Here is a 19,858-nt window from a genome sequence, read left to right as displayed (position 1 = left end):
GCAAGGATCTGTACACAATTCCTGGAAGCTGAAAATGTCCCAGTTCTTCCATGGCCTGCATACTCACCAGACATGTCACCCATTGAGCATGTTTGGGATGTTCTGGATCGACGTGTATGATAACATTTTCCAGTTCCTGCCATATCCAGCAACTTTGCACAGCCACTGAAGAGGAGTGGGACAACATTCCAAAGGCCACAATCAACAACCTGATCAACTCTATGTGAAGGAGATGTGTCGCGCTGCATGAGGCAAATGGTGGTCACACCAGATACTGACTGGTTCTCTGATCCATGCACCTACCTTTTTTTTTTACGGTATCTGTGACCAATAGATGGATATCTGTATTCCCAGTCATGTGAAATCCATAGATTAGGACCTAATACATTTGTATATGAATTTACTTCAATTGACTGACTTCCTTATATGAACTGTTACTCAGTAAAATCTTTGAAATTTATTTATATTTCTAATTTATATTTTGTACGTTAATGGAAAAGGCTGTAATTTTTTTTGACCTTTCACACCTTGCTATGAAATCTGCAAAAGTGCCTGGCCAGCATCATTTAGGAAAATGTAAAACCTACATGAAAAACTATTAACCTGTTGGGTAATCCTGGGTTCGCATTTGTCAAGTATGTGTTTCACTTACTATTACCCCCACCTAAAGCAATGTTGCCTCTATTGACTTCAATTTAATAATATTGCCGTTTGATCACTTTCATGTTACTTCGCCAAGGATTTTAATAACTTTCTTTGCACCCTGTCTAGGGGAAACAATGGATGCTGATGTCTCTCACCTGCTGAGCCAATGAGAAGAGGTCCTGATGCAGAGCGAGCACGGCCCTGTAGAAGGCTCCATCGTGTGTGTCCCTGGGGATCATACATGTATACTCCTCCATGCTGTCCCAGTGGCCTACACACACACACACACACACACACACACACACACACACACACACACACACACACACACACACACACACACACACACACACACACACACACACACACACACACACACACACACATATATAAGCTGTGTGGTTGTACCCCCACCACATGACATGAAAGCCCAATGTAGTGTAATATCAAAATGTCTGTTTCCTCAAGACCCTAATAAAAGTCTGAACCCAGTGCTAAGGGTTCAATTATAGCGACTTATTTATAAGTCCTAATATCAGCCAGATATGTAATGATTCAAGAAAAACCATAAATCATAATTATTATTATTTAAGGCTGCAATATGTAACTTTTTGGGCGACCCCGACCAAATTCACAGACATTTGAGTTATAGATATGTCATTCTAATTGAAAGTAAGTCTAAGAAGCGGCAGATCTGTTCTATGTGCACTATTTCTATGCTTCCCGTACTTAAGTTTCGTTTTTGCATCTTTTACTTTCGGTTTTGTACACCACGTTCAAACAGCTGAAAACACATTTTTTTGTTATGGAAAAGATATTTCACAGCGGTATAGACGGTAAAATGATTCTCTACACTAAACTTGCTTGTTTTGTCACAAATTAAAATTAGGCGAACTATTAGAATTTTAGCAACCAGGAAATGAATGCTTAAGTTTCCTCAGACTGCAGTCAGTGTTTGGGCATTTATGGGGTGCATGGGGGCCAGTGGCTGAGTACTGTGTTGGGGTTACGGATTAGGTTCTAACGTAATGAAGCCATAGGCTTCCTGGGCTCCATAAACAGCACGCATGGTCTTGATCAGAAAATAGACTGGTGTAAGCTGAGGTAGTGTTTTTCTCCACCATAGAACATTATGATATGGTTACTTATGGGTGGATGCATTCCCATCTGGATGGTTGAGCTGTCACTATTATCATTACGGCTTGGCTTCAGTTCCAGCCAGTCAGAGAAAATGGAGGCCTGCTTACTGTATAGCGCTCCCAGAAGAGCTCTGTGGCAGAGGTCTGGCGAACAACATTGCGTTCTGAAATGTGTCCACTGTTCTTATGTACCAATTGCTTTTTGAATGTACAGGCATCTGCATATTAAATGATGTCAATTTGTTGCTGGTCATTTGCACAATAACTGCTCTTACTTTAGTATTTCAATACTCTAACCGGTTGTCACTGTTGTCACTGTGGTTGTCACTGTGTTTAATGTTGTTTTTATTGTTGTAACCCCGACTTCACTACACATTTCCCAATTGGGACAATAAAACTATTGACTGATTTGCTAGCTGTATTGAATTTGATCAATTACATTATTGTGACTATAGTATATCAAATACAGTGAGAAATGAGAACTTGTTCTCAACTTGCCTACCTGGTTAAATAAAGGTGAAATAAATAAATAAAAACAGGAAAATACAAATCTGTACATGGTACCTTCATACACCATTATCTATAAAATGGGTCTGCTTTGGTCAAACCATTTTATAATAGGTTTGTAATAGTTATTGGATTGAATTATTGAAGTAGTCATAGAGCAATATGATTGCTATAGTAATTTGAAGCATTTTGTAAAAAGGCTGATGCAGGGTTGAGTGAGAGCTCTTACCTAGACCCCAGGCTGCAGCGGCTGCCATCCGTGCCATCTTGGCCTGCGTATCCTCAGTGACCAGAGTCCACTCCTCACAGCACTGCTGGTGCAACTGGCCCCTGTGCAATGAAAATCATTTTTTTTAAATGGTGAATTCTTTGCTACATATTTTTGTTTGCGGACCCACTATATTTTTTGGCGACTGAACCCTGATACACACACGCAAACACGCTTTAGGAAAAGTTAAGGGACAAAACATTTTAGAGTCCATCCTCTTGGCGGCAGACACAAAATGTTGCTAATTTCCTGCAATTGTACACATTTTGTCATGGTGCTGAGAGAAAATGTGACGTTTTAAAGCAAATTTCCTGCAATTCTAGGAAAATTTAGGCCATGTATTATATATTATAACATAATCAATGCCATAACACTTTTAGAATTTTAGATTCTAGATATGGTGGTTGTTCGTTCTCAAAGATGATCTTATTAAACAAGATATACAGTGGGGAGAACAAGTATTTGATACACTGACGATTTTGCAGGTTTTCCTACTTACAAAGCATGTAGAGGTCTGTAATTTTTTTATCATAGGTACACTTCAACTGTGAGAGACGGAATCTAAAACAAAAATCCAGAAAATCACATTGTATGATTTTTAAGTAATTAATTCGCATTTTATTGCATGACATAAGTATTTTATACATCAGAAAAGCCGAACTTAATATTTGGTACAGAAACCTTTGTTTGCAATTACAGAGATCATACGTTTCCTGTAGTTCTTGACCAGGTTTGCACACACTGCAGCAGGGATTTTGGCCCACTCCTCCATACAGACCTTCTCCAGATCCTTCAGGTTTCGGGGCTGTCGCTGGGCAATACGGACTTTCAGCTCCCTCCAAAGATTTTCTATTGGGTTCAGGTCTGGGCCCCAGACCGAGGGTGATTGACCGTCATCTTGAACTTCTTCCATTTTCTAATCATTGCGCCAACAGTTGTTGCCTTCTCACCAAGCTGCTTGCCTATTGTCCTGTAGCCCATCCCAGCCTTGTGCAGGTCTACAATTTTATCCCTGATGTCCTTACACAGCTCTCTGGTCTTGGCCATTGTGGAGAGGTTGGAGTCTGTTTGATTGAGTGTGTGGACAGGTGTCTTTTATACAGGTAACGACTTCAAACAGGTGCAGTTAATACAGGTAATGAGTGGAGAACAGGAGGGCTTCTTAAATAAAAACTAACATGTCTGTGAGAGCCGGAATTCTTACTGGTTGGTAGGTGATCAAATACTTATGTCATGCAATAAAATACAAATTAATTACTTAAAAATCATACAATGTGATTTTCTGGATTTTTGTTTTAGATTCCGTCTCTCACAGTTGAAGTGTATCTATGATAAAAATTACAGACCTCTACATGCTTTATAAGTAGGAAAACCTGTAAAATTGGCAGTGTATCAAATACTTGTTCTCCCCACTGTAGCTCCATTATCTTTTCTATATACTTTATATCTGGTTTTAGTGGCTTAATTTTACACAGATTTTGGGTTATTTCCATGATTTAGCAGCGGTGGTCCATCGCTACTAAATTAATATAGGGGAAACACTGAAAGACAAGCCTCGGCTGAGTGTCAAATGAAATGTAATCTTTACACTAAAATGTTTCCAATTTCCACCACCAAACCCCATTTGATTTGTTCATTGACCAGTAAAGCCCGCGGGACTGGCACGGAATGAAAAGAGAAGGGGACAGAGCTGAATAATGGATGCTCAGCTTCACTGAGAACTTGGCTGAGTCTACCTTTTTTATTCCCTGGTGAACATGATCCAGCCAGCCTGTGACCACGGTCCTGATCATATCAGATATCACTGTAAACAAACTAATACTAATGTTCTCTTCGATTTGAACTCAACCGGGACAAAACGTACAACCAGTACTGCGTGTGACCGCGTGTCTTCACCCGGCTCCATATGGGTGGAACCCTCAGCGCATGCACACGTTTTCAGGGGGAAGAACATTGGATGAGTGTGGCAACAGATTAGATGGGGTGAGTCATACAGGTTTGTGTCTGGTAGATATGAAGTGTTTCCCAGCTAATGCATAATAATAGGGGGGTTAGAACACCACAAAGCCCCAGTGTGCTACAGCCCTGCATGTCTCACGTAGCATAACGCTCCGTTGTCAAGGGCATAACGGAAAGTGCTACGGCTATCGGATGACTCAGCAGCCCATCACTCAACTCAATGGAGGTAAATTCCACCTGAAATTAATCTAAAAATAAATAGAGGGAAATTGAAAACAGACATTATTTCTTGGTACTTTGTTTTGGTATAAAGCGGAGTGTGAGCACAAATGCCTGATCATTCATTTAGTCTGTGGTAACCTTGCCAAACATTAAAGGAACATGGAAATAGAATAAAACTAGCAAAAAGCATGAATTGATGCCCACCCAAAAAAGCTGCAGAGGTGCTGATTTAAGGAATAGTAAACCTATGAAAAAATAAAGAACGTCGCACACTCTACTCCCAATGATGGATAATACACCAACGTTTCAGCACACAGTGCCTTCTTCAGGGTTTACCTTAAAAAAAAAAAAATGGAATAAACACTAAACACTGTATTGAGACAGACAGTCAGGCTATGCTTTGCATTGAATAGGCAATTGTGATCATCTTAAAAGTAGGTTGGAGCACTTTTGGATAACTTATTTACTTTGAATGAGCTGATGACGCGGGCGCTACTCTACAGGACTGTTTTGCTAGCGCAGACTGGAATATGTTCCAAGACTCATCCAATGGCATTGAGGAGTATACCACCTCAGTCATCGGCTTCATCAATAGGTGCATCGACGACATCGTCCCCACAGTGACCGTACGTACATATCCCAACCAGAAGCCGTGGATTACAGGCAATATCCGCATCGAGCTAAAGGCTAGAGCTGCCGGTTTCAGGGAGCGGGACACTAATCCAGACGCTTATAAGAAATCCAATCTATGCCCTCAGACGATCAATCAAACAAGCAAAGCATCAATACAGGATTAAAATTGAATTCTACTACACCGGCTCTGATGTTCGTCGGATGTGGCAGGGCTTGAAAACTATTACGGACTACAAAGGGAAACCCAGACGCGAGCTGCCCAGTGACGCAAGCCTACCTGACGAGCTGAATGCCTTTAATGCTCACTTCGAGGCAAGCAACACTGAAGCATTTACGAGAGCACCAGCTGTTCTGGATGACTGTGTGATAACGCTCTCCAGTAGCCGATGTGAGCAAGACCTTTAAACAGGTCAACATTCACAAAGCCGCGGGGCCAGACAGATTACCAGGATGTGTACTCAAAGCATGCGCGGACCAACTGGCAAGTATCTTCACAGACATTTTTAACCTCTCCCTGACCGAGTCTGTAACACATGTTTCAAGCAGACCACCATAGTCCCTGTGCTCAAGGAAGCGAAGGTACCATTCCTAAATGATTACCGCCCCGTAGCACTCACGTTGGTAGCCATGAAGTGCTTGAAAGGCTGTTCATGGCTCACATCAACAGCATCCTCCCGGATACCCACTCCAATTCGCATACCGCCCCAACAGATCCACAGATGATGCAATCTCAATCGCACTCCACACTGCCCTTTCCCACCTGGACAAAAGGAACACCTATGTGAGAATGCTGTTCATTGACGACAGCTCAGCGTTCAACACCATAGTGCCCACGAGGCTCATCACTAAGCTAAGGACCCTGGGACTAAACACCTCCCTCTGCAACTGGATCTTGGACTTCCTGACGGGCCGCCCCCAGGTGGTAAGGGTAGGCAACAACAAGTCTGTCACGCTGATCCTCAACACTGGGGCCCCTCAGGGGTGTGTACTTATTCCCCTCCTGTACTCCCTGTTCACCCATAACTGCGTGGCCAAACACGACTCCAACACCATCATTAAGTTTGCTGACGACACAACAGTGGTAGGCCTGATCACTGACAACGATGAGACAGCCTATAGGGAGGAGGTCAGAGAACTGGCAGTGTGGTGCCAGGACAACAATCTCTCACTCAATATGAGCAAGACAAAGGAGCTGATCGTGGACAACAGGAAAAGGAGGGCCGAACAGGCCCCCATTAACATAGACGGGGCGGTAGTGGAGCGGTTTGAGAGTTTCAAGTTCCTTGATGACCACATTACCAACAAACTATCATGGTCCAAACACACCAAGACAGTCGTGAAGAGGGCACAACAAAACATTTTCCCTGTCAGGAGACTGAAAAGATTTGGCATGGGTCCCAGATCTTCAAAAAGTTCTACAGCCGCACCATCGAGAGCATCCTGACCGGTTGCATCACCGCCTGGTATGGCAACTGCTCGGCATCTGACCTTAAGGTGATACAGAGGGTAATGCATACGGCCCAGTGCATCCCTGGGGCCACGAAAGCCCATAAAATCGTCAGACTTTAGTCACCTTGCTACTGCAAGGCAAGCAGTACCGGAGTGCCAAGTCTAGGACCAAAAGGCTCCTTAACAGCTTCTACCCCCAAGCCATAATAAGACTGCTGTACAATTAATCAAATGGCCACCGGACAATTTACATTGACCCCCCTCCATTTGTTTTGTACACTGCTGCTACTCGCTGTTTATTATCTATGCATAGTCACTTCGCCCATACCTACACGTACAAATTACCTCAACTAACCTGTACCCCAGCACACTGACTCGGTACCGGTACCCCTTGTATATAGCCTCGTTATTGTTATTTTACTGTGTTACTTTTTATAATTATTTACATTAGTTTATTTGATAAATATTTCTTGACTCTTCTTGAACTGCACTGTTGGTTAAGGGCTTGTAAGTAAGCATTTCACGGTAAAGTCTACACTTGTTGTATTCGGCGCATGTGACAAATAAAGTTGGATTAGACGAGTTAAATACAACCGTATGGACTGACTCATCGCTCATGGGGTAGTAGAACAAAGGGCTGCACTGTCATTTATGTGTACTCACTGTAGATACTCTTCTTTTCCTTAGCTGGAAACAATGTATTCCCCCCAGACTGCTATCCTGAAGTAATGTGAATGACAGTCAATTGTTATGTAATTCTGTCTGTTTTCCCATTTCTCTCACTTGAATCATGTTCTTGTACAAAGAGAATATCATCAGGGGTATACAATGATGGCGCAGCACAGACGGTTACATAAGCTAATCGTTGTCTGGTTAGCTTCACAAACTCCGGGACGGTCCACATTTTTTCAAACTGTTCTAACATTGTGTGATTTCCTTCCCAGCAGCTTTGCTCCTTGAAGGCATTTATACAAAAAATAAGTTGAATCACCTGTGGAGAGGGAGGGAAGGAAGGAAGGATGGAGGAGGGGAGAGCAAGTGAGAGAGCACAAGAAACAAAGAGAGGGATAGAGAGAGCATGAGACAGACAGAAAGAGAGAGAGAGAGTTCTTGAGTTCAATCTTGGAGCTGGCTGCCTGGAGCTGTGGTTGAGGGTTTCAGTGTACCGAACCAACAGGCCCAGTCACGAACTGGCCTGAACTGACTGTCCTCGCACACTTTCCTGTAATACTACCAGGTTCTCGTTAGAGGAAACTATTGACTTTTTCCTCCGTCGCTTCACGCCCAGTCATCAAATGAGCCCAATGTCAGATTCCATTAGTACATACTGCAGGAGCGGTCGTGAGCAAGTACAAAGAGTCGGGGACGGGTCTGCTCCCGGCCAATCTTCTCTGTCACAGACCCTGTCCTTCTCCATTACACTCACAAGGAGTACACATCTCAAACGGCTATTTATTACTCCATTGAAGGCAACTTTTTGAATAAGGTGAGCAATACGGTGAGCAACACTCGCTCCAAAAAGGTTGTCTTCACAATCGTAACACGATATGACAGCTGTAATGTCACCTGAGATTACATTATATCATGACAGAGCATTAAAGTTCCAGAGTAGACGAGACTTTCCCCCTATAGTATTTAACACAGCACCTAACAGTGAATGGAAAGACACTTAGGCCTACACAAAAGGAGTTGCCTCCAAAAAACTCCCCTTTGATTGATAGTGAGGAGAGACAGAACACAGACACGATTGTCGAACGTGACTCCAAAGTGTTGTGACTCACCATTCGCCCAGGGCCTCCAAGCAGCGCATGCGCCCCAGGATCAGCTCAGGGTCATCCTTGTTGATGTCGATCTTCTTGTCGTACGCCACCAGAGCGTCCTCCCACTCGTGGAGCTTCTCGTACCAGGTGGCCTGGATTTCCTGTTCAGGAACAAGAAGGCCCGAACACTGTTAAAGCTCCCAATTCACCGCTTCATTGACAACGTTTCCATCGTATGACCACAAAGACGTACGTAAGAGCACACACTTTTCTATAGACTGGATTTCCTGTTAAACAACACAACCAGGTGGTGCGAATGACTTTTGATAATTATCTATCCGCTATACTAACTATACTATAAGATGATTCTTGCTTGCAGTGTATGGCCATCTGAATGCACACATGAGGATGTGATTGTTTTTGTTCCGTTTGTGGTAAGATACAAAAACGGCATCTGATTTCGATCTGCTCAGGGCTAAAAGCAAGACCTACACTGGACAGTCATGTCCAAAATGATTGGCACCGTTGATAAAGACGAGGCTAAAAAAACAAATAAATTATACAAATATTGAGATATATGGTATGCAACAAAAAAAAGGGTGAAATTATATTATTTAATACTAATACAATTGCTCAGAGAAAGTGATTGTTTAATTAGTAACAAGTTTTTAAGATAGGGGTTCAAAATGATTGGCACCCCTGTTTTAAATACCTCACATTGTGAGGATAACGTGACTGAGCATAATGTGACTGGGCCTTTTTGTAAATGTTTTATGAGATTGGAGAACACATTGGGAGGAACTCCCAATTCCTCCATACAGGAATATAGGAATTCCCCATTCCTCCATACAGACTCATTCCAGATCCTTGATATCCTTAATCTGCTCTTATGGACTGCCCCGTTTAATTCAAACCACAGGTTTCAATGGGGATGAAGTCCAGAGACAGATGGCCAATGTTGATTTTATTGAAAACAGGGGTGCCAATCATTTTGACCCTTATCTTACCGAGAGAAAAAAAATGTTACTTCTTTAACTAAATCTATTTTTCTGAGCAATTGTATTAGTTTAAAATATAATATTTGTATTTTTTATATAGTTTTTGTATAACTTTTTGCTCATCTTTATTAATAGACATGACTATATATACTATACTTGTCCTATACTTTCCAAAGTATACTACTAATACTACTATACTATTTTTTCAGAATTACTTTTATTTCTACTAAACGCTACTGCCCAAATTATGAGATAAAAAATACATGGAAAACAAGTGGTCATCAAGCCACCCTCTTTATGACACTGAACGCATGAGTGGAGATTCCCACCATAGGCATGTCTCGACCTCTGGCGACCTGGTGATAAGCCTGACTGGGATGCCAAACAAAGAAGGTGCCACCGGGCGCAATCCTCTGCTTCGCTCACCCCATAAACGCTACTCACTGTTTACCTTATAAACAAGGTTTCCTGGAAGCGCTCTCCAAGGTGCTTTTACTTCTGAAAATGTTTTATGGAGAACATAATTACAGCTCAAAAAAGACAGACTGTAGGGCACTTCAGTCAGGCATCCAAGTGTGAAATAGTCGGAGGCCTAACAACCGGACTTGGGGCTAAAAGTAGCCTCTTAATAAAAAGCAACGGCACATACTGTAAAATGATATATTGGCCTAGCTGTGTCGACAAACACACAACCCTACACATCAAAACACACAAAGAAATGGTTAACACTAAAAAAGCCTGGCCTCGAAGGACCCCTCTTCGAGCCAATGACGAGTCTTTTGGACATTTTAACATTCTCATAAATACATTTCATATATGCTCTTGCTAAAATAATAATTTGGCTGTATTTATTTCTTTCTTAAGTAACATTAGAATACGAAAGAAAATGTATTTCAAAGTACACAATAGCATTTTCATTAGTTTATGTAATTGTAGGCTATAAGTACAAATTATAAACCACTAAAACAACACAATTAAAGTGTTAAAATCCATTAAATAAACAATTACAAAGTTAATGAATTAATAATTTGTTAAGGGCAGGTCTTAAGGAACATTATGAGACTAAATAAAGGCATTTCAAAAGAACAGAATGGCATATTTTGAGTTGAAATATATGACTGTGCTTTGAGTGTTGCGAGGGCATGTGGAAAGTGCATGGAATCACGGGAAGTTATATATTGAAATAGAGCTGAAGGGTTCATCTTTAAGAGTTGTTTGGCAAGGATAGGTGATTTGGAAACTGCAGAACCTGCTCTTTCTGTTACTATATAGACATCAAAACGTCTTACCTGCTTGTGACTTTTTGGCACTCTGTTTCCCTGCCCCTGTCAATTCTAAGCTATGCCGTTCATCAGATTCTTCATATACAATTTTACAAGTGATATTGTCACCCATCAGACTATTGTCAATCTAATCTTGTCTTTAGGCCAACTATTATTATATGCGTGAAATTCATATCGATATAGTTTTAGATGTAGTTTGCATGGGCCATCATCAGCTGCGCAGGCTGACTGCCAGTGAATGACTGGCGGTGAATGAGGGGCAGGGAAAATAACTGCTTATAAAACTGCTTAAAACTGCTTATAACACATTCTGTTAGTGATATTAAGATTCTAAGAATGACAGTGTGTTATATAGACTTATTCAGGAAAAGTTGAGGAAGGGGGGAGGGAGGGAAATTACTTTAAAAATGGCAGAGTAATTGAAGATGTATATTTGTTTTGCGTCCGTCCACATGTCACTCTCGGCTTTTCTAGTGTTAATTGAGCACAAAAATCAAGATTTTGCAATGGCCGTATCAGTCTTCGGACTTGAACCCCTGTGGTTTGAATTGAAGAAGGTAGTCAATAAGCACAGACGAAGGATATCAAGGATTTGGAAAGATTTAGCATAAAATGTAGATCAGTGTTTGTATTATTTTTATATACAATATTTTTTGCTCATTTGTTATCAAGGGTGCCAATAATTTTGGACCTGACTGTATATACTATACTTGTAATATACTTTCCAAAGTATACTAATGTATGCATTTTTTCAGAATTACTTTTATGATGAGATAAAAAAAATACATGGAAAACAAGTGGTCATCAAGCCACCCTCTTTACGACACTGAACACATGAGTGGAGATTCCCAACATAGGCATCCGAGTTGTCAAATGACCTCTTTCTGTTGACTTACTGTATGTCTGTGACCTCGGGAGGAAGTGATGCGCAGAACTGTCTCGACCTCTGGCGACCTGGTGATAAGCCTGACTGGGATGCCAAACAAAGAAGGTGCCACGCAGTATGATGCCTCGCACACCCCGTAAAACGCTACTCACTGTTTACCTCATGAACAAGGTTTCCTGGACACGCTCTCCGAGGTGCTTTTATCGTAAACTTTTATTTCAGAAAATGTTTTATGGAGAACATAAATACAGCTCGAAAAAGACAGGCGGTAGGGCACTTTCGTCAGGCAACCACCTCTGAAACAGTCGGCCATAGACCCGGACTCTGGGCTAAAGTAGCCACGAAATAAAATGCAACGGCACATACTGTAACAGGATCTGTCGGCCTGGTTGTGTAGAACTTGTAGACAAAGTTCAGTGCCACAAAATTATTTCATTCTGTTTTAGTTTTAAACGGGGGAGAGCTTAACAAATGTGTCTTAATTCACTGGTCGCGCTCACACACAAATCAATGGGCTGATCAAATGAGGGGGAAATGTAAAATGGCAGAATTATACAGCGTGGTACAATTACGCTACACATAGGGGGAAACAATCAAGAAGTCTAACAAAGAAGCCCTTTCTCTCTCTGTGTGTGTGTTACTTTTCCATGACTTCTCCATGAGTTTTAACCAAATTTCCATGATCAACAATTGGCGGCATCTCTACGTGCGTATAAAAAAAGTAAGTAACGTGGTATCGACACTGGGAGGCTGCTCTCTGAACCCATGTACAATCTCCTGTCATAGTGCAAGGCACTTAACCCCCCCACAAAGTAGCTATACCCATTAGGCAACTGTATAAAAAACATGGTCAACCCTCAGTTGGGTGTGCAGGCTTTTGATCAAGCCCTGCTCAAACACATCACAGCCAGTTTATCAAGGTCCGGTTGAGCAGCTAATTTCTAAAATGTGTTTGGTTGAAGAGGGGCTGGAACATAAGCCTGCACACCAATTAGCTCTCCTGGAGGATGGTTGTCAACCTTTGATGTATAACATCGCTACATTACAACCAAATATGTTTTAATGCATTTTTAAATAATTAGTTCATTCAATATATCAAAGATCAAATGGCTATGGTAGGCTAAAAAAAATAAAATTCGGCTGAAGCAAGCCCACAAATTTTCTTCAGTAAATGTACTTTTTCTAGTTTAGTCATATTTATCTTAGCTACGTTAGAAGTGTTTACTTTGAAGGCTGACTAGTATCTATTGAGTTGCAATGTCCCATACATTGGATACCCAAATAAATTGGAAGTATCTACACAAAGTTTTGAAGCCACATTATCCAAAAGAAAGGCTACATCTAATATTTTTTCCTAAAATTACTGTTCGCGATTCAAAAATTATTTTGATTCACATAATAAGAATCACCGCGATTGAACCAAATCTCAAGTAATACAATGCTGAGGTGAATCGTTCATTTTGACAAAAATAATTGTTTAAATGAATCAACTTTTGTATGACATTCGCGAATGTATGGCCTCATTCGCAATTGTTGGTGGAAAGTTTTTGGGGACGACATGATGAAAACAAATACATGCTAATAATAGATAAACAGTTAACTAGAAGGTACAATATATGTTTAAATTGGCTACCTAGCTATTAGTCTGTTCTCTATCATATTTTATAGGCCTACCTGCTGCTGCAATGTCTCTCCTTGATCCACAGCCCACTTGTCTTGCACACATGCAGGTGATGTGTGCATACCGAGACGAGCTAAAGTGTCATTCTGATGTGTTGATTTTTATTTGATTGATAAAATATTTAAAAGCTGTGCCTAAATAAATGTAATTAACATACATTGAAATTCATTTCCATTAGTTTTCTGATTTGATCCTTTTCCAAAGCTTTTCCAGGAAAAAGCAGGGTGAGGGCTCCCAAGGCATGTACTCTATTTAGAAAATGTTATTTCATATCTGGAGCTGGTCCCTTTGGAGAACATGAAACGGTTTGAGGAATAACAGCAGGGAGTACTACGTATCACAGTTAAAATAACAGAGGAGCCTCTGAAAATCACCTGCAATGAAGATAAATTAACCTTGGCCAAGACAAAAAAATAAAAAATTCTAAAGTTACATGAAGAATAGTGTTTGGTTTATAAAAAAACACTTGAGAATATTAATAGAAATACAGACGCCACGCATGTGAAAAAGTGACACATATTGCCGGCTTTCCACTTGGCATGTGAAGCGATCCCACAGGGACATGACCAAATAGTGTGTTTAAAGTCATAAAAGTGTCTTAAAACTTCACTGTTAAGTCAATATTACAGTTAGACTTTGGTATGGTGCATAAATACATTTCACAATTTGGAACAAAACCTCCACTAATCCATCTTAGCAGACTCAGGAGAAATTGTAGAAATAATAGTATCAGGTATGTGTTTTTTTTTTTTTTAAACTATTAACTGGAGGAGAAAAAGCCCAATATCTCTACTCCTGCATACAAAGCTATTGACCATGGAAGTAGATGTCCTCTGCATGTGTGGGAAAGTACAGGATGTTGTAGAGTACCTGTTTGAAAGCTGCTCATCCTCTTGTTAAGGATGCAGTTCGAGGGAGGAGGTGAGGTAAGGAGATACTAGTGTCAATTTAAAGTGCATGTACTGTAGAGATGACTGTAAACAAGAGTCACTTACCAGTTCGCCAAAGTGCTTCATGGCATACTCCAGGACCCCGGATGCTGCCTCTGGCTGCTGCAGTTTGTTATTGATGCTGGAACAAGACACAGAAGCAGAGACAGCTTTACGTCAATATTCATACCCAATCTGGCAACCGACTCAGGCGCTCTCCCGTGTCACATACAGCATGCTCTGGGTGAGATAGCGGCTGAGGTCTCACACACAGTACAGTGGGGTCCGATATTTATGGACACCCTTGATAAAGATGAGCAAAAATGACTATGAAATAAATAATTCCAATACTGAGCTATATTGTACGCAAAATAAAAGGGGGAAATTATATCATTATATACTAACACAATTGCTCAGAAAATAGATTTTGTTTAAGTAGTTATTGAAAAAATTCAAAAACAAACATAGGGGTCTTAATGTTTTCACTACTCCAGCACTCTACCCTCGTGAGGACAACGACACCGAGTAGGGTGTACAATCAAAAACACATATTTTGACCAATGGGTAAAATAATACGTTAATTGTATATATTCCTCTTTCTTCTCGAATCCGCAGGACATAAAACAATATAGAGGTAAGATGGATATCAATTTTGAGACATGACATACAGTATTTTCATATTTGAGTAAGCGCTTTACACATTCATTCGAAATTCCTGTTCTTTTTTGAAGATTTCTCACAAAAACAAGCGTCTCTCTGTAAAATGTAAACAGAGCACTGAGCGTATACAAAACTTTTTATTCACCCTTTTACATTTAATTCAGCTCGTGTCATGCTCATTTAGCTTTTTGTGACCTGCGTAATCAACTTTGAAGACAACGTCCACAAAATGTAAAATCCTCAAAAGTTGTTACGAACAACCTGCACCGCTAAGTCAACAGAGCTATGTGCTCATTGTCAGATGTATTAGGTTACAAAATCAAACGTTTTGGATATAATGTTAATGATATGTTAGAGAAAGACCCCACTGATTCAGAACATAATTCAGAACACAAACATTATATTTGTCTACAAATTGATGACGAGTCTCAAATAGCCGCCTGTCCCTTTTAATAGCCGGGCAACGGCACACATTTCAGCAAATAAACGCCTCCTTCAAATAAACACTAGGTCTAAATGAATTGTTTACGAGGTTACCATGAATTGCTTATGAGGTTTAATATTTGAATTGTTACATTAAATAATGCAGTAATGACAAAACAATTATGGCAATAATACGTTTTTATCACCAGTAAGAAACTGATAGCCATTGGCTGCTAATAGCTGAGAACTGCTAGCTAACAGGCAAGCACAAAAACAGTAAACAACTTCACGAGTGCAGAGCCCTAGAAATCGGCAGATTGCCAGCTAGTGGCGAAACGAAAGAACTGCTAATAAATGCAGTCAAAGAGGACAATAACTATTCTGTAACGTATCATTTTTTGGAGCAACCTAAGACAAAAGAAATGTGACACGTAAATTATAACACATTACTGCAGGAAATGAAGAAATGTATTAAAATGCTGGAAGTGAATGCTGGATTTAAACAATTAACAAAAAACTATGCAGCTGTTGGCATTAAGGAAATAGATGCCTGGTTCAAATAAAAAACTGTCTCTAACAAGAGCCTGTTGTGTTCAGTGATTTAAGCAAATAAAATCCCAGGCTATTAATTCAAGTTTTACTGTATTTTATAACATAAGGAAGTGAAATTACATCAACAAAGTGCGTTTTCACCCAATCTGGGCAGGGAGGGTGGAGACCCTACACTGAGACTTATTCTAAAAAGTTTTATGAGATTGGAGAACACAGAATGCGTGAACTTTTTGGATTGGTTCTCATATGTAGGTTCTCATATACATGCTATTTGCATGTGCAACACTCTCCACGCTTCCTCGTCAATTTCTTCCGCTCCCACTAGATAGGTAAACAAGCCAAGCGAAAGATAAGCTAGCTGACCTAGCTAGCCAAAACTGTTGGGAGAAAAACTCTGATGGAGCTTTCTGAAACGTTGACAGAGAAACGACACTGCCACATAGTAACGACCAACTTAGGGACTTCATTAAAATAGGAGTAACTTGAAGAATCGAGAGGAGGATGTATTGGTGGTTTTGCAAACGGGCTTTTGGGAAAAGCTCTAGTCTAGTCTTCAAGAAGCTAAGAAAACAGCCTACAATTCTGACAGTCGTGTCCCCGCTAAAGGCTGTGGTGGATGGAGGACCAAATCTGCAAGGCAACAGCCCTGGGTCTCAGAGCGGTGGTTGTGGAGGAAGACAAGAACGCTATATGGGATGATGCATCCGACCTTGTCTTCGGAAGTCTGGAGAGATGGTTGAGGAAGACCGGGAGAGATGTGTTGGCTTCAGTCCTATACAGCTCCAGAATTGTCTGAATCCTTGTCCATATGACCTACATATGGTTTGTACAATGACCTAGACCTGTACTTCAATGGTACAGAATGGCACTGCGATGGATACATGCAATGTCGGAATGGAAATTATACACACTAGTGAATGATAGATTGAAAGTTTTTGTTTGCAAATAGTTTGTTTGAATGATAAGCCTACAAAGACATTGAGTAGCCTAACAAGGTCATATAACTGCATCATAAATAACTGGGTGACAGGCATCATAATGGCTGAAAGAGGCACTAGATAAAATACTTTTAACTGATTAAACTATGGGAACCCCACACACAACATTTGCAATAACTACTAGCATAGCAATCAAATGTGCTTCAGTATCTTGATACTGTTACCATTTATACTTTCATTCTGAATGAGGATGGTAATTAAGTCTCTATAGCCAACACGAGGTGTGCCACAAATGCACTGGCTGGCTAGGCTTCCTAGACTTCTTAATTCCAAATGATTGACTGACATGAACGTATCAACATACTGATCACATACACTGTGTACAAAACACAACCCTGCTGAGAGAAGACATGTTTGGAAATAGATTACTTTTTCTTATCTAGGGTACATTAACAACATACTGTAACAGACGGGGACATATAGTAGGCTTACAGTGTTTTCCCATGACCAGCATGTGTTGCAAGTAGGGTTACACATTTTGGGGAATATTCAGAGGTGGAAACTTTCAGTGGGAATTAACGGGAATATATGTGAAATAACGGGAATATATGCAAATTAATATTAATACCATTTAAATGTAGATGTTATTTGCATTGGATATATTTACCATATAATATGGAGACAGAAACAAACCTTTAACCTTATCATAAGTAGACATAATTGCAAATGATTAAATCCTTCCAATAGAAATAAAAAAAACTATTTAGTTACAAATTGAACTTAAATGAGTTGACTCTTCACATGGGATGATTTCACTGAACAACAAAAGGGAATATTAAATGATCCATCGCATCTCGCAAAAATGTCTTCACTAAAGCTTTGGTTGTCTTCCCCTCAGGCTTCCATGTCTTCTCCCTGGACCTCCTCAATGTCCACCTCTTGAACATCAGACTCTGAGGCCTCATCTTCACTGTCACTGTCCAAACTTGTTGAGGATGGCTCGTTGTCAGGCTTAAAAAGCCTCACATTTGCCCGGATGGCCACCAATTTTTCAACCCTTGTATTGGTCAGCCTGTTGCGTGCTTTGGTGTGTGTGTTCCTAAACAAGGACCAGTTGCGCTCTGAGGCGGCGGATGTCGGTGGGATTTGGAGGATGATGGAGGCAACAGGGGAAAGAGCCTCAGATTCACAAAGTCCCTTCCACCAGGTGGCTGATGAGATATGTTGGCACGAGTGCCACATTGCATCTCCTTCCCAAAGCCCTTGCTTGGAAGTGTACTTCGCCAGACTTCCAAGAACCTTGCCCTCATCCAGGCCAAGGTGGCGAGACACGGTAGTGATGACACCATAGGCCTTGTTGATCTCTGTATCAGACAGGATGCTCTTGCCAGCATATTTGGGGTCCAACATGTACGGTGCGGCGTGTATGGGCTTCAAGCAGAAATCTTCATGCTTTTTGATGCATTTCAGAACTGCAGTTTCCTCTGCTTGCAGCAACAGTGAAGTGGGCAGGGAAGTACGGATTTCTACTCTTACATCTGCAAGCAGAGTCTGAACATCAGACAGGATGGCATTGTCTCCCTCAATCCGCGCAATTGCTACTGTTATAGGTTTCAGGCGTTTCAGGCTGCTTACCACTCTCTCCCAAAATACATAACCCAGGAGGATCCTCTTGATGGGGCTGTCCATATCGGCAGACTGTAATATGGCCATTTCTTGGAGACTCCTTACCCTCCAGGAGACTGTCAAACATGATGACAACACCACCCCAACGGGTGTTGTTGGGCAGCTACAATGTGGTGCTCTTATTCTTCTCACTTTGCTTGGTGAGGTAGATTGCTGCTGTAACTTGACACTTCACATACCTAACAATTTCATTGGCTCTCTTGTAGAGTGTATCCATGGTTTTATGTGCCATGATGTCCTTGAGGAGCAGATTCAATGCATGAGCAGCACAGCCAATGGGTGTGATGTGAGGGTAGGACTCCTCCACTTTAGACCAAGCAGCCTTCATGTTCGCAGCATTGTCTGTCACCAGTGCAAATACCTTCTGTGGTCCAAGGTCATTGATGACTGCCTTCAGCTCATCAGCAATGTAGAGACCGGTGTGTCTCTTGTCCCTTGTGTCTGTGCTATTGTAGAATACTGGTTCAGGGGTGGAGATGTAGTTAATTTTTCCTTGACCACGAACATTCGACCACCCATCAGAGATGATTGCAATACAGTCTGCTTTCTCTATGATTTGCTTGACCTTCACTTGAACTCTGTTGAACTATGCATCCAGCAAATGAGTAGATAAAGCATGTCTGGTTGGAGGGGTGTATGCTGGGCGAAGAGCATTCAGAAATCTCTTCTAATACCCATTGCCTCTGAGCATCAGAGGTGAACCAGCTGCATACACAGCTTGAGCAAAACATTCATCAGCATTTCCCTGACTACGTTCCTCCATTGAGTCCAAAAACACTTCTGATTCCAGGTGGACCATGAGCTGTTGCTAGAGATGTCTGATTCATCATTTTCACCTTGAATAAAAGTAGAGGGACTTCTGTCAGAGGTTGCTTGTTGTGAGCGCTGTGGGAACTTTATGCACTTGGCTAGATGATTCTGCATCTTTGTTGCATTCTTCACATATGATTTGGCACAGTATTTGCAAATGTACACAGTTTTTCCTTCTACATTAGCTGCAGTGAAATTTCTCCACACATCAGATAGTGCCCGTGGCATTTTCCTGTAAAGATTAGAACAAAAATTTGTTTTAAAAAACAAATACAATTCCATGTACAGATAAATAGTTAAGCAGTTAGATTAACAACTCCTTTGTAAGAATTTAAAAAAAAAATGAAACATGTATGGAAACGGGTGAATTAACACTCAGCAGGCTCAAGCAAGCTAAAACCCACATGGGTAGCAAAAACAAACTAGCAGA

General features: G+C 40.9%; 1 protein-coding gene across 2 annotated transcripts in view; it reads right to left on the bottom strand.

Moving 5' to 3' along the window:
• mtor (mechanistic target of rapamycin kinase) overlaps positions 1-19,858 on the bottom strand; it is a 128,159-nt gene that overhangs the window by 41,363 nt on the left and 66,938 nt on the right. For both annotated transcript variants that reach the window (XM_039008415.1, XM_039008416.1), the window contains 4 exons: positions 14,426-14,501; positions 8,604-8,743; positions 2,521-2,621; positions 801-916 (listed from right to left, as the gene is read on the bottom strand). In XM_039008415.1, coding sequence (XP_038864343.1) covers positions 801-916; positions 2,521-2,621; positions 8,604-8,743; positions 14,426-14,501 — 433 coding nt within the window. The remainder of the gene's footprint in view (positions 1-800; positions 917-2,520; positions 2,622-8,603; positions 8,744-14,425; positions 14,502-19,858) is intronic.

Source organism: Salvelinus namaycush, chromosome 14 (genome assembly GCF_016432855.1).
Source record: "Salvelinus namaycush isolate Seneca chromosome 14, SaNama_1.0, whole genome shotgun sequence".
Taxonomy (NCBI): domain Eukaryota; kingdom Metazoa; phylum Chordata; class Actinopteri; order Salmoniformes; family Salmonidae; genus Salvelinus; species Salvelinus namaycush.
This window is presented reverse-complemented; position numbering and strand designations above follow the sequence as displayed.